This window comes from Octodon degus, unplaced genomic scaffold (genome assembly GCF_000260255.1).
Source record: "Octodon degus isolate 3935 unplaced genomic scaffold, OctDeg1.0 scaffold00008, whole genome shotgun sequence".
In the NCBI taxonomy this organism is placed as follows: domain Eukaryota; kingdom Metazoa; phylum Chordata; class Mammalia; order Rodentia; family Octodontidae; genus Octodon; species Octodon degus.
The window spans coordinates 25,914,887-25,942,398 of NW_004524584.1; the positions used below are offsets into that span (position 1 = coordinate 25,914,887).

General features: G+C 45.7%; 1 protein-coding gene across 3 annotated transcripts in view; it reads right to left on the minus strand.

Moving 5' to 3' along the window:
- Positions 1-5,211: 5,211 nt before the first annotated feature.
- Positions 5,212-27,512, minus strand: part of Sema5a (semaphorin 5A) — a 530,837-nt gene continuing 508,536 nt past the window's right edge. For all 3 annotated transcript variants that reach the window (XM_023706626.1, XM_023706624.1, XM_004625196.2), the window contains 6 exons: positions 26,055-26,273; positions 18,055-18,225; positions 16,026-16,181; positions 13,773-13,820; positions 8,196-8,407; positions 5,212-6,230 (listed from right to left, as the gene is read on the minus strand). In XM_023706626.1, coding sequence (XP_023562394.1) covers positions 6,111-6,230; positions 8,196-8,407; positions 13,773-13,820; positions 16,026-16,181; positions 18,055-18,225; positions 26,055-26,273 — 926 coding nt within the window. In that variant the 3' untranslated portion in view covers positions 5,212-6,110. The remainder of the gene's footprint in view (positions 6,231-8,195; positions 8,408-13,772; positions 13,821-16,025; positions 16,182-18,054; positions 18,226-26,054; positions 26,274-27,512) is intronic.

Here is a 27,512-nt window from a genome sequence, read left to right on the forward strand (position 1 = left end):
GCCATGCACTTGAGCAGAGAGAATACTGTTCAGCTTTTAAAATCCAAATGGAGATTAACATCTTTTGCTAATTTGTGAAGAGTTTGGACACTTTATTATAAAATATAATAAACCGGGCAACATTCTAGCTGGTCCTCACCCCACACATCCCACACTCATTCTACCAGCAGTAGCCTGGGCTGGTTTTTCTGTGCCTGTGGGCTTGCATGAAGAGGGAGAGAAAGCCACAGCCCTAACACCCACAGGCATCATCATGCGACCATTCCTATGACAGAACAGAATTGAAGGGGCATCTGGAAGATGCGAAAACTATAGCCGTGTCAGTCTGCGGGAGCTCGAGACGAGGTTCACCTTAATTCTCAACATACCACTGCCCAGTGGGAGCCAGGCTACATCGGAAGATGAAGGGCTTCATGGCCATTTTCTATTCCTGAGTTAAAAGAGGCATGGAAGGATGATTTTGTTCTGAGGGTATCCAATCAGCTCTCTGCTTCTAAGTGGAACCAGAGATATCCAGGGTAATGAAAGGTCATCTCAAACAAGGCACTAGCAACTTCTTAGGAGAAAGTGAGCTAGCCACGCTACAGAGAGGGCAGCTAATGACGCTTTTCTTAACATCATCATAGAAGAACAGTACTCATTTTTCACAATCCAGTCTTGGCTCTCCACTTGGATTTGTCTAACATTTGATTCATTTGGCATTAAATTTTCAAAAGACTGAGAAAGAAGAGATCATGTTTGAATGACTGGCCTCATATTTCTGACTAAATACTATGAGGTGGAATAAATGATTTTGCCTGACTTTACATTTTAGTTTAAGAAATGCCATGGGCTACATTTCTAGCTCTGTATTTCTTTCTTTCTTTTCTTTTTTAGTATTTATTTATTAATACTGCAGGGTCTCACTATGCAGCTTGGTCTCATAGTGAACCTCCTGTCTCAGCCTCCCCAAAGCTTGAATTACACATTTCAGTGGCCCACACAGCATGTGGGGCCAGGACGTCATGTGGTACAGAGTGCCTTGTGGTACCAGGGATCAATCCCAGGTCCTTGAGCTTGCCAGGTAGGCGCTTCAACCACCACACTATCTCCCCAGCCCTCTAGCTCTGCATTCCTCCTGCTAGAACTGGAGGTATCCCTGACTAGCTTACTAGTATAAACTTCACTGTATCCATACAGTATAACCCTGCTGCTTGGACAAGAGTTGATACTGTCTCTGAACATGAACAATAACCAAGAGAGTTTTCTATGGCAGGACTGATACGCTTTTCACAAAGTGTGATCTTCTAAAAAGAGCGCCGGGCTCTGAAAATACTTTTGTTGAAGCTCTAAGGACATTGCATTATGAGCTATATTTTAAAAGAGAAAAGGTTTTCATTTCTGATACCTCAGTAATGCATGCTAAATTTGTGTTTATGCAGCATGTGAAAACTGAATAAAAAAGTTAATCCATCTGCTAAAAAATGTGAATGTGTTTTAATATAAGCCCATAAAGAAGAGTCATTTCAGAAATTGCTGCCAAAGGTCCAACATCCCATCCATTTTCAACTTTCCAAAGAGAAAAAGAGGTAAGTATAAAAGCAATTTTATTCTTTTCTTTTGTCAGGTTATCCAAGCCGACAATCTGAATCTGAATGCCTTGGCTCAGCATTGATAGTGTTGGGAAATGTTTTCAAATATAATTTAATTAATAACCACAATGGGAGAGGACAGCAGAAATAAATTCCACAGTGTTTCCTGTGCTCTGCACATTTTATCCTGTATCACAATGCACGTGTGCCCAGCATTGCCTTTCAGGCATGTCTTTGGTGGAAATGAATACTACTTTGACCCTTCTTAATTTTATGCTGATTTCCCCAGGAATCTGTGCGCTCAGAATGGCTTCTAGCATGTGATGGTAGAAAACCATAGACCATCTATCACAGATAAAGGTAAATAACCAAATATTAGCAATGTCATGGCAACATAAACCTCTGAGCACAGTAGAAGAGTGTCATCACTCAGGGATGGCTGGACATGGCCAGTGCTAGCTGTGAACTCCAACATGTATCATATTAAAAAAAAATTCCAGAACTTATTCATGAGTTGATTTAAGGCTTCTGTCTTGACAACTTCATGAAAATTCATTAGTGGAGCCATGAGACAGACACAACCCTGATACTTGGAGAACTGAAGCCGATGCAGCTCCTTGTATCGACCGCTGTGACCTAACTCCTTTGCCGAGGTGCTCCCGTGTGATGTTACTTTTGAGACCAAAATGCTAATTTCATTGAGGAAAGCTCAGAACGTCACGCAAAACAAGAAAGCCCCACTGAAATGCTTTGAAGGAAAGTTAATGGGGACGGGTAAAAGCTGATATGGAAAGTGGTGAGCGTTGGGAAATATTAACTCTACGAGTAAGCTAAATAGAGAAGCGTAAGGACACTTGCAAAGCCAATGCTATCAAAGCTGTGTGTAGGAGAAACAACTAGCTGAGTGCATACTTGATGGATTTGAGGGTAGAATTTCCTGTGCTATTCAGTTATACTGCAAAGTATCCTTTAGGTGGCATGTTGGGGGCATGGTGTCTCCTCTGCTCAGTTTTCCATCCCTTGGAAGGCAAGCTCCATGAATTCTAGATTCAGGCGGACATAGTCACTGAAGTAGGTTTATCTCCTGTGTTTTTCCCCCTTGCTGAGTGACCTGTCTCTCATTTTCTTTGCCATCTACTTATCTGATTATTTGCCACATTTGCTTCATTTCTTTCTAACATACCCATGAGTCAGAGAGAGCGGATCCTAGCTTTACCCCAGACCATGTCAACTGCCCATTCCAGGGACAGAAGTGTCTCTATGGCAGGGACAGTTCCCATCCATTCGCTATCTGTAATTCCTGTGGAATCCCCACCTATCCCGCCATGTGCACAAGAACCCAACCCTTCCCCTCATACCAGGGTCGATTCCAAGCCCGGTGGACTGGCTTAAGCTCACGTTTCTACACCAGCCGGAAGTTCAGATGCCTCCGTTATGTTTTAGAGGGAGGAGGCAGGGAAATGCATGTTGGGGAAGTCTTGAAGGCGATGCCCTGGCATTTTCTGGCAACAGTGGCTTTTCTTTGTAACTGAGCCTCACTCAGTGCAAAAGCGCCTTAGAACTCGCGGAGTTTGTGTGACTGACAGCTGAGACAGCCCACAGTTTCCCCGAAGTCCCCAGATAGTGAGGGAGGAAGCACTGGGCCCTGTGCAGGGGTCCTGCCGTCCCTTCCACAGTATGTCAGTGTCCTAGAGTATGGATGGCGATGAGTCTGCTCCAGAGAAAGGACCCTGAATAGCGTTGGGCCTTGTTTTGTAAGAATTTAAATGTGACTACAATTTCCTAATGAAAATCGTCCAAATTTGAAATGTACCTGGAAATAGCCCTAGAAATTAACCTGTCATTAGTGCTGTATGATACCAGGTTCAAACATGGACAGCTTAAAGGATGTCTCTATTTGTGCAGCCTAAACACACACAGAACAAAAGGAAGTAAAGGAAGGAAGAATGGGAGAAAGGAGAGATAAATGTAAATGTCTGTCAAGAATTCAAATCTTCACATAGTCTTCAGCAGGAATCCCAGACCTGGAGTTCCGGCCTACAGCGAAGCTGCTCCAGGGAGGATGCAGTCATGCAGGCAGAGGACACCGGGCACGCGCCACAGCCAAGGCTCAGGGCCAGGACAGTGCTGGAGGTAGAGCGTGCACAGGGCCTGCGGGCAACAGCAGCACGGCGACACAAAGCAGACGCGATTGTTCCGCAGGTGGTTGGATTGCCTAGAACACAGCTCAGCTATTCTGAATGGAGGGCTTTTCTGCTAAGAGAGAAAAGTTAGGGAGGCACTTTCCCTTGAACAGAGAGCATCACGGAGCAGCACATGAGGGGACTTTTCTTCAGCGTTAATCTTGAAGGCCCACATTATCCAAAACATGACACTCTGGGTTAAAGGGAGGCTGGCTTTCCTGATCACTGCGTATGACTGCCTAAAGCCCAGCCTGGAGGCCACTTAGAGAGTAGTTCACATCAAGTCCAGTGACAAATTCATAAAATATTAAGTATCCTCCTTCTTAGGGGAGATAAAATGACCTCTGAAACTTAGAAAATACTTAGGAGAGGGTGATTATAAGAAAAAAAGCTAGGATGTGCTACGCAGCAAGGATTTCTTTTGCTTAAAGAGATGAGGCAAAGTATCCAGTGAAAATCCATCCGGGAACCAATCAGGAAACCTCTATGTAGTGGACGCTGTGGAAGTGTGTACAACGGGGGATGCGTGCACCACACGTGCAAGGTGTGTGCAACACCATGAGGCCCTGAGGGCAAGCCTCGTGCTTCCCTGTATGGCCGAACAGATCTCCCGCGCCCAAGCAGCAGACCCACAGAACCGTGGGCTGAATTGAGCAGAGAGCCTTTGCTGGCCAGTTAGATATTTCAGAATATTGAGAACTCAGGAATATCCATTATTTGCTAAGCATAAGACCTTCCTAACACTCTCTGAGACTGCTGTTTTAAATTGGGTAAGATAAAAACACACATGCTCTGTGTTCCTCATCACCCTTACTGTACCTTTTTCACAAACCTGAAGGTTCCTCTATCGATAAGTACACAGACTAATGTCTGTTCAGGCCCTTACTATAATGCCCAGAGGCACTGGATGACCTGTTTCAATTTTGTTCTTACTTCTGATAATTATTCCACCAATTACCATATGTTATATGAATCCACTGTTTGCAAGTAATTTATCTTTTCTCTTCTGGAGATTTCTATGAACAATCTTATAACAACCTGAAATGCTAATCAACCATGAAGGCTGACACCCCAGGGGCGGTCAGAGCCCTCCTTCCTGTCCTTCCTTCTGCCCTGACCACCCCCAACCTCCAGTGCTCTTTGAGCCACCCTTGCCTCAGTGTAGGGGAGGCAGGCTTGGAAGATGGGTACACAGGGAGACAGTGCTGAGATAAGGAAAAGGAAGCCAAACACCTGCCCCCTCTGGCCTGGGAGCTGCAAGTGGCAGCCTGGTATGGGGTGTCGCCTCTGTGTGCACCAGGACAGGCAAAGAAAGCCAGTTTTACACATCATTAATATTCTTGGTTGGGGCCAAATGCGGTGCATTACTTATATCAGGGAAGATGGAAAACAAAAAGATGCTTGTCCCTATGCAGCAGTTCTTCAAATACTCTGAATAATACAGAAACAATTTCTAAAAGTTATTTTCTTTCTAGATCTGAACTCTCAATACTTTCCCTAGTTGGCAATATCTGTGTGCTGGGAGAGGAGGTGTGGAGTCGATCCACCTTCTGAAGAGTGACTGCTCCACAGGCTGCTCTGTGGGACATTCCTGGTGGGCTTCAGGCCAACATGAAAAGCAGAAGTCACCGGGAGGCTGGTTTTGCAGCAAGCCGCAGAGTGCCGTCCTGAGTCCCTGTGTCTGTGCCTGGGTCCCGTGTGTTCATTCCACAGCGGAGCAGTCGTGGCCTCCAGATCCAGGTGGGCCTCTCAGCTGACCATCACCTGGGCAGGTGCAGGGCAGGTGGGCTCCCTGGACTCCTGGGCTTTCTCGGGCAAGACGCTTTCCAAGTCCAAACATAGCTGCTCCTGAGAACCTATAGCATTTTCCACAATATGAAAATTGGGAGGTCCGTGGCAAACACTCCTTAGACCAAATTCATTTTCTTCAATTTGTCAAACAATATGGACCTTGTGGATAGAGGGGCTCTCAGAGAAGGTGCTTATTTTCTTGAATAAAGACATGAAGACCTCAAATTAAGAAGAAATTTGTATTCCTCTGATACCTTCCAACACAGGTGGCATATATGTAAAATAAAGTTCATGGAACAACAGGCTGAATATGATTTAAAAAACTTCACACCATGGCTCATTTCACAGTGATCAACTGTTCACTGTAGACCAGATTTTCACTGTGTCCTATTTAGCTTTCGGTGGCATTTTAAGGATGTGTATTTGGGGCAGCAACGGGACACTCATGGCTTGAAATGCACTTGAAATAGACCCAAACTTCCTCTTAGAAGCCTTGGAAACATGGAAGTCTGGAGCACAGGCTTTGAGGAACTGAGGATTTACAAGAAGCCAAAAATATGAGTCATTAGTACTCGTCATAATTATTGAGATCTGTAAAGTAGGCATTAGAATAGGTCTTCCCAGTAAGATGAGGGTTGAAGTATTTGTTTCTTTCTTCTAGGATCAGGTTGTTCTTGTTAAATGCCTGTAAAATATATACGTTGAAAAATGTCACAATACTCAGTAGATAATACGCTAGAATGAATATAACCAGGAGCCCAGGATGTAGAATTTGAGCTGGATCTTATAGTCTCATTATTTATTTATTTATTTTTGGAAGGGTCTACAGGGTGTTGAGGGTCTCACTACTAGACCGGACTAGTAGTGATCCACCTGTTTAGAGCCTCCCAAAAGCTGGGATTACAGTTCGCACCACCACTGCCCAGTCTCTGTTGCTGTTCCAGCGCGCCCCGGGGGAGGAGCCAGCATGGAAGAGGATCAAACCTCTGGCCCTGTGGCTGCTCGCAGGTGCTTTAGTCGGCTGAGCTATTTGGCCAGCCCAGTTTTATTATCTTGGAAAGCATTTTCTCACGGCCGGCTTCCCCAGATTATTAGTCTCGTGGAAGACTTGCCTGATAAGTACAGGGAGGCTGACCATCTTTGGTATATTTGATTCTATTTTTAGACTCTAGTAAAGAAGTTACTGCGAGAAGCAAGGCATCAGAAAACCCAAATCAAACCTTCTAGAAAAACTTGAATGATTTTCAACCAAAAGACTTTAAATATCACCACACATAGAAGAATATATTTAAGTAGTTTTAAGTTTTCACTGGACAGGTACATTTATCAGTGATCTTGACAGATCTTATTTACATGAATGCATCAGATTTAAATGGATCGATTTCTTTCCACGCTGTGCTTAACATGCTGAGGTGCCATCTCTGGCACAAGGCCCTTTGATAGCCATAAGTCACCTACAACTCCAAAGAAACCAAGTATGCTAAGTAGAGAGTGCTTAAAGACAAAATAAAGATGAAGCCAAGTAATCAGAGACCAACTCTTCGGGACTAGTCTGGGAAAGGTGTGCGTGAAAGTTCTAGAAGGATTCATTAAAGACCAGGCCACCACCCGTATACTCAGTGTCCTTGGCCTCCATGGCTGCACCATTTCTGGTCACCTGAAAAGTGGATGCAAAGGAGCCCAGACCAAGGGAATTACACAGGCCATTCCATGCCAGGACTCGTGCTTAGAGGAGCCCTTTCATGGCTTCCTGGCATTGGTCTGGAAGCTCCCTGCTCAGAGAAGGAGCTCCTGTCCCTCTGCACACTGCGCGAGGTCTAAGGGCCTGCTCTTGACTCCTGACTCTCATTCTCTGGGATCCTCACCCTGCTGGGGCAGTCCTAAAGTTTTCCAGATCATGGCTCAATCAGAGGCCATGGGTCAAGGTAAACTGCCCAGGTAAGGGAGAAATGCAGTCACAGGGCAGTCAGAGGTCAGGTGAGGACAGCGAACTTCCAAGGACCACCTGAGGCAGTGAGAGCTGAAGACACTCCACACACTCACATACCAAACCATGAAAGCAGAAGGAGGCCTTCAAAATGTGCTAAGGGGCACCAGCAACTTAAGTGGACTGTGACAGTGCAGTCAGACCTAGCTCAGGGAATGTCCTCCACCTGGGGAAGTACACACGAACTCTTGACACCTTTCCAGCTACACACCTGACCTGACTGGAATATGTAATGCTGAACCCATTTCAAAGATGAAGATACTGAGGTTCAGAAAAGGCCAGCTTATTCTTGCATTAGATCTGGATACCTGCGTCCGACAGTATGGCCCGTGTCACTCAGTCATGGACACGTTCTCTGCAGGATGCTCTTCTCCCTGCATGACCTCCCTTCAGATGCACAGAGCACAGATGGGGCTGAGCCAGACAGAAGCCAGGGACCCTCGAGCCTCCAGCATGTTAGTTTTTGCTGACCTCCTGGCTCTCTAACTATATTCCCAGTAGAAGTTCTTGTCTTTGCAGGGGCAAAGCTAACAGGGCCCTTCACCACTAACGGTCCCTCTTCTGGCGTCACCTACTACGTGGTGACACCAGCGAGCTTTGCAAACACTCCAGGGTCCACCGAGCTTTGCCCACGTGGCTGCAGTTGTCATGCTGATTGCTTACCTTGATGGCCTCCACTGAGTCGTACTTGTCCAGTTTGTTGATGTGGTTGGTTATGCTGGTGTTGAGAGGGGCAGGTGACACGGGGTGGATGACAGTCGCATCATGGGATTGCTGCTGGTAGCGCTGGCAGTAGGTGTAGACGAGCAGGGTGAGGAGGCAGCCGAGGATGGAGCTGCTCAGGCCCACGGCGATCATGTGGAACATATTGAACTCTGGGGGACACAAGCAACATGAGGCTGTGCTGGAGAAGACGGTGCTACCCACCAGCTCGAGGCACTCTGAGCCAAAGAGGCAGGGATAAGCATGCTCACTGTAAAGCGAAAGAAGTCCCATTTGCTTCCCTTAACCTGTCACAGGCAATAGCTTCTCCAGAGGGAACATGGTATATGTTAAATTCATGCTTATCTAGTTTATAAATTAGATGCATCTTAAAACTTAGTGTGCTTGGGCTGGCAAGAGAGCTCAGCAGACTAAAGTGCCTGCTTAGTTAGCTTAGACAAGTACAGGGACCGTACTTGATCCCTGGCACCACCTGCCCTGACAGCCCTGCCCCCAGGGAGGGCTGAGCTGGTCACAGTCCGGCCATAGTGGTGCACACCTATAATCCCAGCTCTAGAGAGGCTGAAAGCAGGAGGATCGTTATGAATCAAAGCTGCACAGTGAGACCCTGAAACAACCAAATTCATTAAAAAAAAATTAGTATGCTAGAAGCATCTATGTTGTCTGTTCCTTTGAAACTTGCCCAATGCTATTCTTCTGTCCCACACTCTTTGCCATCTCTGGCCTGTGAGGGTTTGGGGAACCGTGTACACCTGTTCCTTCAAGGGCATCCAACAAGGGGATACACTCTCATCCCTACACACCTGAGAGCCACACTGCTTCCCCTGTTTTCCGTATTATTTTCTTTTTTGTACCAGGCATCATACTCAGGACCTCACACTTGTCAGGCATGGGCTTATGCCGCTGAGCTATCTCCCCAGCCATTTCCTTATTATTTCATTTAACAACATTTTCCATTATAGTTTTGAATATGAATGTAAACACACTGCATATTAGAAACCTCTAAAGGCTCTAAAGGAAAAAAAATCCATCTCCCTTCTCTATTAACAGTAACTACTGTAGCTCTGCCTTTGAGGGTCCCCCCATGCTCTGCACACCTGTGTGTAGACGGGATCCACTGCTGTTTTTGTTTATGTTGTATTTTGAAGATCTTATCAGAAAAATGGTTTACTCCAATGACTTGAAGGATTTGTGCTAACAGAATAAAATATGATATCTTAGGAGGTCACCAATTGTATCTCTTCACCTATTGTTTCTCTGTTCAATAAGCATCTCTTCATTTGAGGTTCTTTTCCTTGAGGTGGGAGTATGAAGTATTGAAAATGTGAGCTGGATGCACCTACATCACTGAATAAGAAGGGGTGTGGGGGGCCGGAGGCCGCCTTGATGCCCAGCATATAATAATAAAGAACCAGGCAGCCACTCGGAGTTTCCAAAACACTACTATGAAGTTGTCAAGCCTTTCTGGGGACAAAGGCAACATCTAGGCAGTGGTGACAGAGCTGAAAGGAGAAGTCATACAAGACGGAACAGGTCCTTCCTCCTTCCACCCGGTCTCGGTGCTCTGTGACTAACCACCTGGGAGGTACTAGGCTCATGCCTCCCCTGTGCAGAACACACCCTAAGGACTCTCACTTTTCCTCCAGTGGTCCCCACTGTGCACCACAGTGGTGGACTGGCCCATCTTCTGCGTTTGCTGTACTTTTGTGTCCTGCCAACCCTGGATCAAGCAGAACTATGCAGATGCCTGCTGGGTACAAGCTCAGAAGTTAGATGAGGCCATCTGACCTCAGAGCAAAGTCTCCAGGTCTCTGGGGGCAACACGATCCTGAAGCTCTGTCCCTTATCTCTGTGGCCAGGTGTGTTTGCAGTTTAACCTTCAGGACCTTCTCCCCTCCCTTCTGCCTCAAGGAAAGACATTCCTCCACAGAACTTCCTCCCTGTGCTTGATTCAGAAGCCTACTGTCCATGCCCACTACTTGCAAGAGCCCCTCCTCCAGTGCAGGCCCACAGCTGACAGGTGCCAAGGAAGCACTCCAATGTCCATCTGGGGCAAAGTTCTAGCAGGATGCCAGGACTCTGGCTGAATCCTTCCTGTGTCCCCACAGAGCCCAGGGTGGGAAGAGCCCTCAGGAGAAGCTGAGCCTCAGGATGGGAGAAGCCCACAGAGCCCCTGAAACATGTGATGCCAAAAGTTCATTACCCCCATGTGCCCCAAACACCAGGTTGCCAGGGTGTTTAGGGGCACGTGGGGGTACACTGAGCTCCTCTCTCTTCAGGCTAGGAGATGGATGTGCTACTTGAGGTGGAGGGACACAGTTAGCCAAGGCCACTTTCTCTTGGGATCAGGGTCATCCCTGCCCAACGTCACACTGCTAGGCACCTGGAATTCCACACAAGAATGCAGCTCCTGCCACAAGCGTGGGAGTATTGAGCACTGATGGCCTGATGCTCCAGACAGATGACCCCAGAGCTTTGCACAGCTACCCTCCTGGTCTCCACACCCGGCGCACTTTGGCCAATGGCACAAGACCACAGAAGACTTCACAAACCTTCCACCTTTCCTGGTTTGGTCATGCAGCTGAGGGAGCCCTGGGGCTCCCAGCCTGGAGGCATCGGCTAACACATCCCAGGGCCATCCCACAGCTATCACCAGAACTTTATTGTAACACTGGGATTGACCTTAAAAGAAGCAAGTATAGATATCACACAAGCTTTCGTGTCTATATTTTAGCTGTTAGGACTCCCTGGGGTTAATGCCACACACTGACAAAAACATTTTCTGTTGTACTGATAACTCGTATTTCATTATGACACAGAGAAGATGTATGATGGTCCCCACACGTAGATACTTTGTCATTAGTCAAATGAATCTTCCCCGTAGGTGCCTGGGGAAGGCTGCGGCCAGCTGACAGCTTTACAAGGATCACAGAGTCTTTGTGTCTCTTGCAACCAAAAATAGCTCAGCTGAAAAATCTCCATAAGAGAGCATTTTCTAGAGAGAAAAAAAGCAGTGTCTGCGATATCTTTTTAAAGCTGTTTACTCATGTCCTTTCCTGTGAATATGTGTCCTTCTTTTTTGTTATTTTTAATTTATTTCTGGTCAATAAAGTTGGAATAGAGACTAATCCTCCAGTTGGTTTAACTGCATGATTTCCAGTGCAAAGTTTGATTGTTTGGTTTCAGGGAAAATACATCTGTGTTGTCTTGCTAAATATCCCAGACATCCTTGCTAGGTGATGGTTCTTGTCGATTAGTCCTTCCTGTGTTCTATCTCATCTCTTTCCACATACATCAATGCCAGCAGCCTAAAGAGCTACAACAATCAGGTCCAAAGGATGCGGAATAACTCATGCTTCCATGATGTAGCCAGCAGCTTCTCCAGGGTAGGCTCTGGTGTGCCCAGTTATCTAGCACACTGGTTTAGCCACCAAACATCACTCCAAGATGAAGGTGGCTTTGCGCGGTGTCTCCTTCATGCTCAAAGCCCAGAAGGATTTACACACAGGGATCTGGGCAAGGAGGCTGTCCTGGGGAAATGGACTGTGTGCATGGGAGGCTGCAGTCAACTCTGCTGAGCTACCAGCTATGCGGCCTTGAGGATGGTAGGGCACTTTATACACTGCTCCCCTTCTGAGTAGCATTTTCTCCTCCAGGCAGCAGACAGACCTGAGCCATGGTGCTGACCATCACCTACCCAGGACTGCTGTGGCTCAAGGCCCCTGCCCACCGTCCTTCTAGGCACATACTGCAAAGATCCTTTCCTGAGATCTCTTGCGTGTGAACCTCCCACTCAATCCCACTGCTGGGATGCAGGGCTTGGACGTTTTATTACCTGTGTAGACTGGAGCCAGCAACATTACTCTCTGAGGCTTGAGGTCTCCACTTAGGACTCACAGGTAAAGACACAGTGGTCAATCTCTTCTACAATTTTCAAATACGAAATCTCTGGAAATGGAGACACACTCTGCTGCACTAATGTCTGACTTTGTCCACTTTCATGGAAGTCCCCTGAAGAGATTGCTTCCTGAGTTTACCTCCAGAACCTGACGGTATCATGTAATGTGCAGTATGAGCTCCCAATCACACCTCTGAAATCTGTGAATGCCCAGTTGCAAAGCTCTTCTGTTTTCAAAACTTCCATGGAAAGCTGCGGGCCATGGCGCCCACACCAATGCTCTCTGTGAGGACCACGTGGAATGCTGACTACATGGTGCATTTGCTACACTGAATGTCTGACACACACTGGTCAGTCTGAAAGAACCAAGAGGAACTCACCGATACGATTCTTTTTACGAGAGCTGCCATTTGCTCACTTTGCAGCCGGGGCCTACGTTAGCCACCACCAGTCAGTGAACTGACTGCAGTGACTTAGATCAGACCTTGGATTACTGCCTCCCTCAGTGCTTGTGTCTCTTACCACATGCTTGTTCCGAATGGGCAGAGGCTAAACAGGTCTCCAGAGTAAGCTTACAAACTGGTACAGATTAGTGCATGAAAAAGTGGGTGGACCAACAGATGGCCGACTAAACAGAGAGGATACAGTCAGCAAGCTAAGCAATGCCATTACCAATGGTAGGTGCATTCTGAAAAGATGCCTTGAAGTTCTGGAGTCCATGGCAGTATAATCAAAGACCAATCAAAGACCAATACTTCTAGAGAAACAAAAATCCAATCACGGTGTATGAAGGGTGTCAGGCATTCACCTTCTTGCCACACTTACAAAACGTCTAATGATTTTGAATCTAATGAGTGTCTCAGTTCCAACCTGTTGGGTTTGAGCTCTCTGGATCACCCTGGTAGGGGGGATTATGGTAGGAATGAGCATGCATGTGTCGTCAGCCACGCAGGTGCAAAGCAGTGCCGGAGGATGGACACTAGTTAGGATGACTAGAGGTGGACATGGTCAGTGGATCCAGAGATCGGACAGTCAGGTTTCATTCACATGTTCAAGGTCCACATTGAACAAAGCTTTGACACAAGAATGTGGCTTTTTGATATTCATTGTTGTAGAAAGTTTGAAAAATTCCTCTGGTGACATAGGTATCATCGTATGCCCAGCTACAATGTCGTCCTTCCTGTTATCTGCAGATTGAGCGTGGCTGCCATGGGTTTGCATGAACATGCTTGGATTGCATTTTACTCATGCAAGATCTACCTGTGGATCACACTAACACCCCCAACGCCTAAGGCTTACACCTCCCAGGAGCATCTGCAGACCTATCGAAGCCACAGTTGGTCAGACTCCAGGAGAAGCTGGTACTTAGATGGAGACGGGGTCCAAGAGTCTGCATTTCCATCAGGCCACCGAGGGATGCCGAGGATGCTGACTTGGGGACCCCATGTGGCAACCCCTAATCCGCATGTGAAATGGTAACTACTCCCATTTATACACAAATGTAACATTTGGGGACCCAGAAATTTCTCCACTGTGTCAGCAGCAAAAACACAGAAAACACAGGAGCAAGAAATGATCAGAAGATGCCAATGAGAAATGGGTTGGAAGGAAGAACTTACCACCACATCTCTTCTCTTCTACACTACTGGATCTTGCCACGGATACTTCTAGAAAAACAAAAAACCAATCACAGTGTATAAAAGGTGTCAGAAAGACATTTGCATTCATGCCATACTACAAAACGTCTAATGATTTTGAATCTAATGAGAGTCTCAGTCCCAAAACCTTGATTAATTATAAGTGTATTTTTTTTTTTAATCAATTCAAAGTGGACTGGGTTGAGTCACCTTCAGTAGGTGACTTTGACTTAAGAATGGTGAGTGCATTGTTAAAGATGAGGCTCAATAGGACAGAAAGAAAATGCTGTGGTCCTTCAGGCTGAAATCCGGGCACGTTGACTCCCTGTTAAAATGCAGCCTTTCTGTCACATCTGCCAAATGTGGGCTCCCTGTGGTGTCTCTCTGCGTGAAGGCACATCACAGCCTGTGTTGTCACATTCTTTTTGGGGGAAAACAATTTACCAGAGCTCAGACAAATCCCCTTAACACCTAAGATAGCTTAAAATCTAAATCACTATTCAGAAGCCCATTCACGGCCTTTGTCATGACACTCCACATGTGAGATGCCGGGAGAGGTCAGGTCTTTGAAGTGTTCTAAACCCCAAGAAAAAATATCCTTTCTGGAGTATGGGAAAGGAACTCCCTTTTCTACTGATTTTTCATATTAAATATGCCCCTGTGGTTAAATCAACAAGCTCCTAAATGTCTATGATGTATAATGAAGAACTATGGTGAATGTTTACATATTTATTTATTTATTTGGATTTTAGGGAAGGGTCTACAGGGTGTTCAGGGTCTCACTTAGATCACACTCGTAGTGATCTGCCTGTTTACAGTCTCCCAAGAGCTGGGATTACAGGCTTGTGCCACCTCGCCCAGTCTCAATTAGTGCACATGCCCATAATTCCAGCACTGAAGGGGCTGAAAACAGAAAGATCAGTACAAGTCCGAGCTGTATAGTGAGACCCTGTACCAAATACATTTTTAAAAAAATGACAGTAAAAGGTACATTGCCAGAATCCCCCTTAAAATGTTCTCTCTTCCAGCATACATATCCCACCCTTGGCGCCATTTCCTAAAGCACTTTGCAAAGTTCTCTGTCATGAGGGTCCTGCAGGTATGTTGCCAGGGCCACCCCAACCTCCTCACTTGACTCAAAATGTTCACCTTTCATGGTCATTGCGACTTCGCGGAATAGCCGGAAGACACACAGCGCTGAGTTCCAAGCAGAAGGTGAATGGAAACAAGCTATAATGTCCTCGTGGCCCTGTCTTTCCTTGGGTGGAACCTAGTAGCAGCACTCACTGTGTTTTTTTTATAACTGTTAAAAATATTCACGAAAGAAAACTTCCAGAACTGCTTCAGAATGCAGCAAGAACAATGGAGCAAGTGAATTCCAAGTGAGGGAAAGTATTTTGATCATTAACAATGAGTAATAAATTTTTATTATAACAAGAATGGCCCAATTTACTATTCATCATATATTTTGATTACACCTCATAATGCTATCCACACTAGAAGTGCCTTATGAGGCTAATACTAATAATTTTCTCTAGGATCTTATCTTTTCCACCAATGGAAAATCAAATAAAATCCACTTAATAGGATTAAACTTTACTATTTCTTGTAGTAGGTTGGTCTTTGCTTTATTCCCAGTATAGCACTGTTTCGCAGAAGTTATATGTTAGATGGTTTATACGTGTACAGAGAGCACTATGCCCACAGTGAGAACACAAGTGACTTGTCACAAAAACTACGACCTCACAATGAAAAGGTAGATTGAAAGGGGACAAACCAACCTCTCCTGCAGGGTGAGCACAATGATAAACATCTATTTCCTCCAATATCGTGAGGGTTTCTTGAAAAGAATGAATCTTCCCTGTATGTACACGAGTACACACATATGCATACACACACATGCGTGCACACATGTACACACAGCATTGGCTATGTATTTAACCCAGTATTTCCATATAGCCTACTTTTTAAGCCAAATCTCCTGAACATATTGCAACCCATAAATTACAGAAAACATGGTCAAGAACTTTGAAATTCATAAACTGCATCATAGTCTACATCTACCATCATTGATAAAGCTACATTTAATTCATCTTGAAACCAGAAACTTTGATAAGATCACTTCTATCCCAGCAAATGCTACACTCAGACACAGCTCGAACTACTGAGTCCTCTCGCTAAGAGCTGGAATGATTCTGTCCCCGCTGATGAACACCTCTACCTTTCATCCCTTACCTGGGATGAAGTTGGAGTCGAAAACACATGGCCGGCTCTCTGTGCTGTTCCCAGAACACTGGCTGCCCACCGGGAATGGGAGGAGGCAGTGGCGGACCCGGGTCTGGACCCCAGAAGGGTCACAGGCAGACCAGTCAGACCACTCTGACCAGCTCTCTGCAGGGAGTGGAAGAGGAGAGCACAGCAGGGTTACTCACTGAGACCAATCACCGTGGAAGCACAGTCCAATTATGAAAGTTATTCTAGGCTTTCCCAATATGCTTCTAATAACTATGTGCATAAATACGATACCTTTGCATCTTCTGATCAGTCCACTACATAAAATACACACTTTGAATAAAAACATTCCCATTTTGTATTCAGACAGAGAGCATCTCTAAAATAAGTTTCCTTTTCTTTTTCTTTTCTTTTTTTTTGGATTTAGTACAGGCTCTACAGGTTCTCACTACACAGATCAGACTTGGTCCTCCTATTTTCAGCCTCCCAAGGGCTGGGATTACAGGTGAGTGCCACCATGCTCAGCACACACTGGGGGCGGGGCCAGCCCTGCTTTTGCCTAAGTAGGCACTTTAGTCCACAGAGCTATCTGGTTGGCCCTGAAATAAATTTTCTAATGCTCACATGACTTTATGTAGTTGCAGGCCAACAGCAGATAAGCTAATCCAAGAGACCTAGCTGTGTACAAACTGCTAGCGTCAGTGGAAAGAAGTCATCAATGGAGACAGAATTTCTGCCAAGTCAGTGCTCCACTCCAAAGAGCAGCCCTTAAGCATATTCCTGGACAACTGCTGAACGTGCTCCACAGGGTGTGTGCTCAGGCAAGAGAAGTAACTGTGTTCCTGAGAATTTCCTGCATGCTGAATTGGAGTTTCAAGCCTGCTCAACTCTGCTGTGAAAACAATTTTACAGATCCACCTACTAAGTCCATCAAATTCATTCTGGGCTGGGGCTACTGAAAAGCATAAGGACAATTCCTACATCTTGAGTCCAGGCCAAAAGATAAGAGAAGGAAGGACAATCTGCCCTCAAGTGGAAGATCTGCTGAGATGTGTGCAGCTCTCCCTGCTGCTGAGAGAAGAGCTTTCATGGCCACGTAAAAAGCTCAAAAAGGCGAAATTTTATTATTTATGGGCTGCTAGTCAACATAAAATGACATTTTGGGGGTATGCAGTTTGGAAGGGAAGTTTGGAATTTTAACTTATGCTTTGACTTAGGTAAAAGAAGCAGTTTTTCTTCCAAATAAATAAAGTGCCACATTTTGGGATAACTGAGACTCTGGTTTTCTCTGCCCTATTCAATATCAGCATCACCACAGTGATCTTTCTAGACAGATCTACAGCGCAAGCTAATAAAGTGTTTCACTGTCAAAGTCAGATCCAGAGAATTCCTTATAGTTCAGAAAACTAAGCTCCTTCTTGTGCGTGCAGCGGGAGAGGCAGGAAGGGCTCTGGGGCATGTATGCAGATGCCTGCACTCGCAGAAATGCAGCCCCCAGAATTCTGACACCCAGAGTCCTGAGGCCGGTCAAGGTCCTCTGGATTAGTCTTCTCATCACCAAACATGACTGCTTTCTCTATGTTACCTTCAAGAACTTGTTCATTGAACAATACTTAGGGGTCCTCTGACACCATGAGCATGGGGGATTCCTGGGATTCAGCCCTGCAGACTTGGGTGGGAGTTCTACAGTTACTTTTCCCCATGTCTTTCCTCCAACTTTCTCTCTCCCTTAAGGCACTGCTTGTCAGTCACTAGCAAACTCAAGGTCAAGGTGGCATGGATTGCCCTTAGTGTGGGTTTGAGAATAATAGGCACACACTATACCACTGAGGTGCTAAAGGCTTTTAAGACGAGGCAAAGGGAAAATTATTTTTCTATGGAACAACATGTAATGAAGTCATATTAAGGGTAATTGTGTGGGTTTGATTTGTTGCCCTTCTGGTACTCTGACAGGGTATCATCAACTTCATACTTAAATGTCATGGAAAGAGACAGCTTCCCCACAGTACGCAGGTGGCGTGGCGCTGTTCACCTGGGCAGGGCTGTGTGTTGCAGAGAGCCTCTTCAGTGTGCAGCCCCAGGCAGATGTCTCCTCCATAGGCTGGGGCGGGGTTGGTGCATGATCGCGTCCTCATGTGGTGTCCTCCGCCACATGTTGCTGAGCACTGTGACCAGGTTGACCAGCAGGACCATCCACCATCCACTGGGAAGGAAACAGAGTCAGCCCTTCAGAAATCCAGAGTTAAACAACTGACACAGCTGCAGGTGGAACCCAAATTACTTGAAAAATCAGTGGGTGTGGTCACGTGGCTAAGGACCACACACTGAGCGGTGCTCATTGAGGGCAGCCTCTTTGTTCATGGGTCCTAGCTTGGATTTTGTTTTTCCTATACTTCTTCTCTACAGTTCTCTGTACATGTTCTTTCATAAACTGTTACTAAATATATACTGTCTAAGCTTGAGGGTGACAAAGGAGCAAAATAGGTATAATAAAAAAAAAATTCCGAATCATGAGGAGGACCGCAAGCCATACTGTGAGCTAATTAATGTGCACCCCTCGGCTAGTGCTCATCTCAGGCATCTGAATCTGGTACTTGGGCAGGCAAGACTTACAGCCAAGGATCATGATTCACGGGACAACTTCCTGTTCTAACTAGATTGCAATTTCCTCCTTGATGTTGGAGTAGAGAAAAGCCTACTATAAAGGCAAGGTGAAGCCTGCCTCCTAAATTCAGGAACTAAACAATCAAAGCAAGGGCAACCACCAAAACTCTAAATAACGAAGGAGAGGAGTCCAAATGCCTGCAGCCAGTCTCACATGGGTGTTGGGCAGAACTGGTTTGTTGGCCAAACCTTTCCATAACTTCCTGAAGCACAGAGAACCTCTGTCTGCTCACATTATCTCTGATTCCTGCAGAACAGTATCTTGAACTCTGGACCCTGCCAGCCCCTCTGGGTCTAGGGAACCTCAGTTCTGACACAGATGACATTTCTGCAGCTGAGACTTCCCATTGGCTTGGGTGTGTGACCGTATCGGACATGACTTGCTGCTTGGCCAACTCCGGACTGAGGCTTTCTCTGAGTAACCAACCATATTCTTCTTAGACTTTGTCAAAGAAGGTATTACACTCTCTTCACAATGTAAAGGCAACCATAGCCAGTATGAGAGACCACAAAGCCACATTCCCCTGAGAAATGAAGCTCTCTTTTGCCCATTCTGCTTAGCCTTCATCTTTGTCTGGCTCACTCCTGTATGTGCAAAGATGATGGCATAGAGGTGAATGTTTCCTTAAGTGGTTAAAAAAGAATGTGACCGAGTATGCCAAGGCAGCAACATGTCTTAGTGCTGCAAAGTGGCAGAACTGCCCCCCACTACTAGTGGCTGGAATGGAGGCTTGGGTAAGACCTTGTGAAATTCCAGGGCTAAGGCATGAGATGATATTTCTGCTGAGGCCCTAAGAGTCAAAATTAAATATGCCTTCCCAGCAGTAAAGTTCCTGGCTTTCCAAACATCAAGTTATTCGTTAAGCCACTATCTAACTGGGGAGCCTCTGTGCCTGGTACAAGAGTGTTTGTTCTGCTTTATAAGCCATGCCTGCAGAAGCCACTACTCCTGAGCATTCAGTTGTAGCCTTTCCCCAACTTTTCTTGCTGGTGACGCAAGCAATAAAGGACATGGTCACTCTAACTCTTGGCTCTTTGTTCCGCTGAGAGCAACTGGTCATCCCAGAGGCCCTTAAAATTGCACATCTCTCTTCGTCTTTCTTCAGCTGAGTGCCACATGACCTGGTAAGACACTGGACCCTCTGCGGGGGATTAGCTAAACCAAGGCTCCCCAAAGTAAAAGCCTAAAGAGAGAAATCCACCAGTATTATGTAAATATAATTATTACCATATTTTATTTCCTGTGTTTACTAAATAAACAGAAGCAACCACAACTGAGACTGCTGAAATAACTTAAGACACAAGGTTGTTTGCACCAGAAAAACTTAGAATTCACTGCACTGCATCCATCATCATACACTATCTCTTAATGAAAGTAGTATTTTCCTTTAGCTATAAGCACAGGTGAAAAGAAAACATTTCTGAGCCAGGCATGGGGCATATGCCTGTAATTTCAGCACTTGGGAGGCTGAGGCAGGAGCATCACCACTAGTTCAAGGCCAGCATGAGCTACGAAGTGATTTCAGCATTTTGGAGAAGCCTGACTAAAGATGTCTTTACAAAGAAAAAAACATTTGAAGTCAATTAAAAATAAGTTTGCCATCTAATATACAATGCATGACTAAATAGTTTATATATAAATTTGCTGAATTTAATATTTTCCCTAATGGTTGATAAGGTTTATGAGAAAAGACAAATTAATCAAATATATGATACTGCCTATATTAACAGCTGTAAGAAGGCAGATATCTTCTATGAGCTGAGAAAATTTCAGAAGTCCTATCTCACATCTGTTCTCACTTGCTGGCAGGAGTTTGGCTGTCTTTAAGCTAACCAGAAACTTGGTATCTCATGGGTAGCCTTACACACGGCACATTCCAGGGCGAAATTAAGTCTCAAGGCCTTTGAATTCCAGGTGTCACGTAGCATGGCCATCTCAGAACTTCCCAGGCAGTGCAGGGTTATGGGGCTGGCTGTGCCTGCTAGACAGGGTGACAGCCACACATTGAGCAAGCTACATTCCCCAAGCAGTGCTGGCTTATGCTGCGCTTGATGTGCTTGCAGCTGGGAGGCCAATGGGTTCATGAGAAGGTGCTAATCCTTGGGGGAAAGCAAATCAGACTCTTTGCCGGCTTTCACTGTTTGCCTGCTAGGATGGCTAGGATTATTTTAAGAGAAAATACTGGCAAGGGCTCTTAAAAATTGCACCTCTTAGATGCTGTTGGTGAGACTGTAAAATGCTGCAGAACCTAAGGAAAACAGAAAGGAAGATTTAAAAAAGAGCTTAAGAATTAATTCACCCTATGATCCAGCAATCCCAGTTCTGGGTACGCATCCAGAACTGGAAATCACAGTCTGCAAACAAACTGCAATTAAGGACGTAGCATTCTTGGGACCATTATGGTAGTTACCGTACACAACAGATAAGATATGCAAAGAGCCAAAACATGAAGGGAAAGGATAAAGAAAATGTGGTGTGTAGATATGAAGGGATATTATCCAGCCTTTAAGAACTTGCCACGTACCCAAAGGTGGACAGCCTGAGAGAGATACTAAATGTGATAACCAGGTAGAGAAAGGCAAGGACTCATAAGCCCACTCACATATGGTATTTCAAACAGTCAAACTAATATAAGCAGATTACAAAATGGTTTCCCAGGGATATAGGGGAAAGGTTCCAGGGGAGTTACTGTTCAACTACCATGAAGTTTCAGTTATCCAAGAGGAGCAAGTTTTGGAGCTCTACTCTACCACCCTAGAGCTCTGGCTGAACACACTGCACTGTGCACTTCAGCATTTGTTCAGAGAGAAAATTTCACCTGAAGTGATCTTAGATTAATTTTTTAAAAAAGAAAGTCTTCTAAGGATCAATGCGCTTATTTTGTCAATTTTCCATAATCATGCAACTTTAACAGCTTCACACATCTCTTCGGAGGTATTTCGAAGAGTATTTTTTCCTATATATGCTGCTTCACATCTGATCTAGGCTGAGATGCTGCCCCTCAACACACACCCCAACATCCCTCTGTCACGACAGCTTTCCTCAGCGTGGGCGGTTTATCTTGGAGCACGGCGAGTGTAACCACAGCCTGAAACCTGCACAGTTGGAGGATTCATAGGAGCAGAAGAGCACTGCTGAGACACCCCTTTGGGGAGCGCCCAGTGAGGCTCGTGCTATTTCCGTTGGGTTCATGCCCTGAGGGTTACACGAGAAGAACTTGGAAGTAGATGCTTTCACTGTGGAAAGCATTTGAAGGGGGAATTCCAAGTATCCCTTCACTCTCACAGGCAGTCCTGTGATCTGTATCACCCTCTGCCCTAGCAACGCTAAACTAGGCCTTGCTTCCTGTCTTCTACATCATGTCTGTACCTACATGTTGGAGCGCTGCCTTGGAGAATGTGGGCCTTGGGGTCTGTACAGTGTAGAAAAGGATGTTAAATACTGTCATATCCATTTGCATCAGGAAAGCTGATGTATTTCTAAAATAGAAACTGTAGTAAACAGCTTAAGGAGTAGCTTTTAGTGTGAGGGGGCATTCTGAACTCTGATTGGGGAAGCAGGGATCAAGGACGCAAAGCAAACATGAGCAAGGGCTAGCACTTCAGAGGTGGGATGAGGCTGGGAATAATAGGAAATAATAGTAATAGTAATAATGAGGAGGAGGAGGGGGAGGATAAAGAGGAGTGGGAGCAGAAACTCAGTAAGTTTTCCACTTACTATGGCCCTCAGGAATGTTCCAGAAATCAGTGGGACAAGGCACAGAGAAGTCAGGTTGCAGAGACTGCAAGTGTGGAGCTGAGAATGGCAGTGGCTGGCTGAACACAGGCCCATGTCCAGCATGAGAGCTCACAATTCACATAATCTTTGCCATTTCCACCCCAAAGTCTCCTGAGAGTCACCGCATGGCTTGAGCCAACATCTGAGTTAGCTTATGAAGGTCTGGCTCATGGACTTCAGAAAAATACTCAAGCTTAGACTCATGCTCCTCTCAGGGAATCAGAACAAGTAATGTTGGGGAATTATTTCTGGTCAAATGAAATTTATGATTTAATTCAACAGAAGATATAAATTCTTTTTTTCTAAATTTAGTACAGGGTCTAGAGGGTCTCACTACGTAGATCTGACGCATACTCATAGTGATCTACCTGTGTCCAGCCTCCCAAGTGCTGGGATTACAGGTGCACACTACCACATCCGGTCTCAATTCCTTCTCAGTGTGCCCTAGGAGCGAGGCTGGCACGGCATGCCAGGGATCAAACCTCAGCCTCTGTGCTCTGCTTAAACAGGCGCTGAAGATATAAATTCTTATTCCAGGAATTCTAGCTACATACTCCATCACTCCAGTAAAATATAACAAAGAGTACAGTTACCAGTGATCAAAGAGACCAGAGCCAAGCTGCATGCATCTGTGCTGGGCACGCTGTGCACACCCAGGGATGTAGAGCCCGGCCTCGAGGCCTCTCAGGACACGTGCGTGTGTAGTGCTGAACACTCTCCACACTGCGTGCAGCATGCGCAACATGCTCCCCACCAAAGGCCAACAGGGTGCTCTGCCTCTCCAAGGATCTCTGAAATTAAGTCTCTTGCACAACCACCCAGCCACCCACAGAATGAGGACCCAGGTCTCCCACCGCGTCCTCGAATACCAGGAGTGTGAAATAGGCGTTATCCAGAGAACACACACTTGTGAAAATTCCTTCCCTCCGTTCAAAAGGTCGGCCCCTATAGTAGACGCTCAGTGCTCTGTCTCCATGGCATTTATTGTTTGCAGAACAAAGACACAATGGGATTGTTTCTGTTAAATTTGTTCAAAAGAATCCAGTTTAGCATGGTAGGTTTTATGAGGCCTCGAGAAAATTTTGAGACAAACAACTGCAAAGTTTTCTGATAAACCTTACATGGCACCAAAGAACCATTTACTGTCTGCCTTTGTAGGTCAAAGTCTGGGTTGTTCAGCACTGAATCAAACATGGCAGGAGGAAAGGGCAGGAAGGAGAATCAGCTGTTTCTCAACCCTGAAAACAACTGGTATAAAGAAGGTACTAGTAATAATAATAAGCCTGTCTTCTGGAAGGTTAACAACCTAAGTTTGCAGACCAAAAACTAGAGAAAAAGAAGGGCTGCAAGACAGCCAGACTTTCAAGGTCAGTGCAAACTCAGAACGTAGGAGAACCTGTACTATAACATCATGTAACTCAGTTGTGCTCCAAATTTTCTGATCAAGATTATGGGGCCACAGAGGAAAAGGAACGATGATGTAGAGTGTGTCTAAGGAGAGTCACATGAAGAGAAAACATTCTTTCAGGCTTTCACAGAGAGCACATTGGTCAAGAAATGCTGTGACTCATCCACATGGCTGACACTGACAAAGGATCTATAAACTGCTATACAGGGTTCAGGATAAATCCTGAGGGGATTTGACTGACCTTATAAGACACAAAAGATACATTTCTTGTTATATACGTCTTGCTTTATCTTGTTCTTAACCATCCAGCAGAAAAGTATGAAAACAAAGTATAAAAAGTAAAGGCATATTAATATGCTGAGCTGTGAAAGGTGCAAGTCAACAACTTCTGACATTGCCAGACTTACAGAGAACCTACTACTATTATGGACTACTGGACTATATTGGAATATTTTGCTGAATTTATGCACTTTCAGTATTTAAATGACAATAGAATACTCTTCTCTGACAAAACTAACAAAAAAGTGGGATAGAAATGAACAACCATTTTGTATCTGTATATTCAAAATAGTTAGGATAGATATACAGCTCCATTCTCTTATTTCAACGAATAGAGAGGTCTGTTCTAATAGTGTTTGAGACAGGATATTATGTCTGTATCTTGTACAATAACCACTAAGACAACAATATGCAATGTATTAATTATTGAAAATGTGCTAGTAATCAGTTGTGAAACTACTCATTGCTATTTGTTTCTCAGTAAAATTATTTTTTTTAAAAAAGAAAGTACTAGTTAGATAAACCCACAGAAGGTAAAGAAAACACCTTGCACCATCTTTAAAACCTTAGTAATACTAGAGAGTTGGAGATAAGTTTTTTCATTAACTTAAAGGGTATTTTACATTCCTGTAGTTGGAAATATGTTTACATTCTAAGTTACAACAAGAAACATTATTTTTAGTGGAACACAACACCATTAGGAATCGTTCACTAGGACCCATCAGAGTTAAACAAGAGAACGTCTTCAGTGAGGTAAAAATAGCTGCACAGCTTCCTGTTGATGACCATGCAGCAGAGCATCTGTGGCCCTGGGGCTCCTTGCTCTCCCCCTTGCTGAGCTAGCTTCTGAGGTATTTATAGGAACTTTCCAGAAGGCTGCAAAGAGAGCTGACGGTTGCACTATCCTGCCTTGAACTTGTCCGCTCCGGGTGGAAAGTGGCATGGGTATTCTGACTAATTCCGCCACATTTCTTGGATTCTTGGCCTTAAATGGAAAATGGGGGCAGAGCTATTTTGAGATATTCAGTTCATGGTTCTGGCTTGGCCAGCAGGTCCACTGAAACAAAACACCCAGAGATGACGGATGGAAGTGTGTCTGAGACAGACAGGACTCAGGGATCGGAGCAGCGTCCAAACAACTGGAGGAACAGACACACTCGAGCCTGAGGAGGGGAGGGGCCTGGGGGTGCTGACCTTCCCACCACATACTCCCTCGATCCTCTCAAATCCTGCGCTATCGCCCACGGGCTTCCTCCCAGCACCCAGAGAGGAATCTTCTCACTGGGGCTGTGGGAAAGAAAGGCTCTGTGACCTTTCCCAGCCTCAGCATCAGCTTGGCTGGAAAAGCTGGGTGTACGGAGGAATGCTTTGTGGCTGGAAATAGTCGGGCGAGTGTAATAGAGGGTGAAGTGGCCGGACTGGGCTTCAGGTTAGCTGGACAGGGTGAGGAATTGAGGACTCCTCTGTTAGTCTCCCATCCCCCCTTTTCCTTTTTGGTGACAGGGTTAATCCAACATTGCCTAAGAATTTCTTTTTTTCTTTTTTTTCTTTTTGTTTAGGTAAGGGCCTACAGGGTGTTCAGGGTCTCACTACTAGATCCAACTCGGAGTGATCTGCCTGTTTACAACCTCCCAAGAGCTGGGATTACAGGCGTGCGCCACCATGCCCAATCTCAATTGCAGTCTCAGAGTACCCTGGGGGTGGGGGCAGCATGGCAGGCCTGAGGATCGAACCCGGAGCCCCTGTGCCTGTTCACAGGCGTTTTAATCTGCTGAGAGCTATTTGGCCAGCCCTTTACCTAAGCATTTCTTTACAAGGTAGCGCCCAAACCCAAAGCTGGGGGGCTGAGCGCCTTTTGGTGAACGAGAAGCCCTCCCAGGCACAGAGGACGCAGCCCACTCACCTGGGCAGGGCAAGACGTTGCACTCCTGGTACTCCACGGACGGGCCCAGGCACGGCATCCCCCCGTACTTGGGCTCCGGGTTGTTGCACACACGCTTCCTGCTCCGAATGCCCCTGCCACAGTCCCGGCTGCACTTGGACCAGGGTGTCCAGGTCGACCAAGCCCCGTTCACAGCGTGGGCAGCGTACCTCCCAGCGCGCAGGAAGTCCCCAGAAAGTCCTGTAGAGGAAGGAAAGGCCGAAGGAGTGATTCTGCGGGTGTTCTCCAAGGGATGGCGACCGGGCCTGGCTTCTTTCTGTCTCAATTATCTTCTCAAATTCAGTGAAACCTTTTCCTATGTCAGAAGCCAAAAGAATAGCACAACCTGCTAGAACTGAGGCTTCCTTTCCACAGCTGCTATTCACAGAGGAAGCTCCCTTCATCAGCGGGGCAAATTCCTCATTGAGTCCCAGAGTGGCAGTCCATTTTTGGGGGGTGGGGTGGGGTAGAAACTTCTAAACAAAACTGAAGTTTTCTTCGCTTTCCAGAGAAATTCTACAACCCACTGGCATCAGGAACCACGGGTCTCAAACCATGGGTCAGAGTCAGACACTTCTGGAGCCTGTTCCTTCAGCCACTGATGCTGAGGAGAGGGGCTGTGTAAATTGCTCCAGGCTCACAGGCCACAGAAACACCTCTCTGCCCTAGAGAATGCATGTCCTGGAACCAAGCACACCCCTGTAGAACCTGCCCAATGTCTCACGTGCCAGAAGGCTCTGAGCATGCTTGCTGACAGCTGTGTTTTCCAGCGACCAATGGACCAGCAGCAATGTAGGAGCTGGAGCGTGGGCTAGGTGGGAGCAGCAGGCTTTGGGATACTGCAGTCAACACTTTTTGCAGAGTTACATATAGTAGGTCTCCTGGGAGCTCTTTAACTCGACAACTGCTCTGAGAGTCTCAGGCAAAATTCGTTGAAATGCCTCTCCAATCACAAGCAAAAAGCTTCAAAACTTTTCTCAGCAGTAGGTCATGGGACACAAGCTCTAACTAATACTTCTCAAAGGGTACAGGGAAGTTATGAGGAATCACAGTTCGGAGAAAGCAAACACAACCACAGTTCTGACCTGGAGGAACTTTGTTGTTTGCTTGGAAACTCTGCCTGTGAGACCCAGGACAGACGGTCCTCAGAGCGAGTGAATTAGAAGTGCTTTCGGGGATGAACCCGTATGTTGTGGGTAATCAATAAAGGACAATTCTGCACAATTAAGCCTCATTTTGTGTGGTGAGGGAAAATGAGTCCAATTTTGTGATCTCAAGATGTCAATACCGAAATGTGAGGATGGGCTCTAGAATTTAAAGCCATTAGGACGCAGGAAATTTTTTTCCAAGCTGTGCCCACAACAGACTTTTGGAGAAAGTACAGGGCGTCATTTACAAATGTATTTTAAATGTTTCTTTAGTCTATGTTATAAACATTTA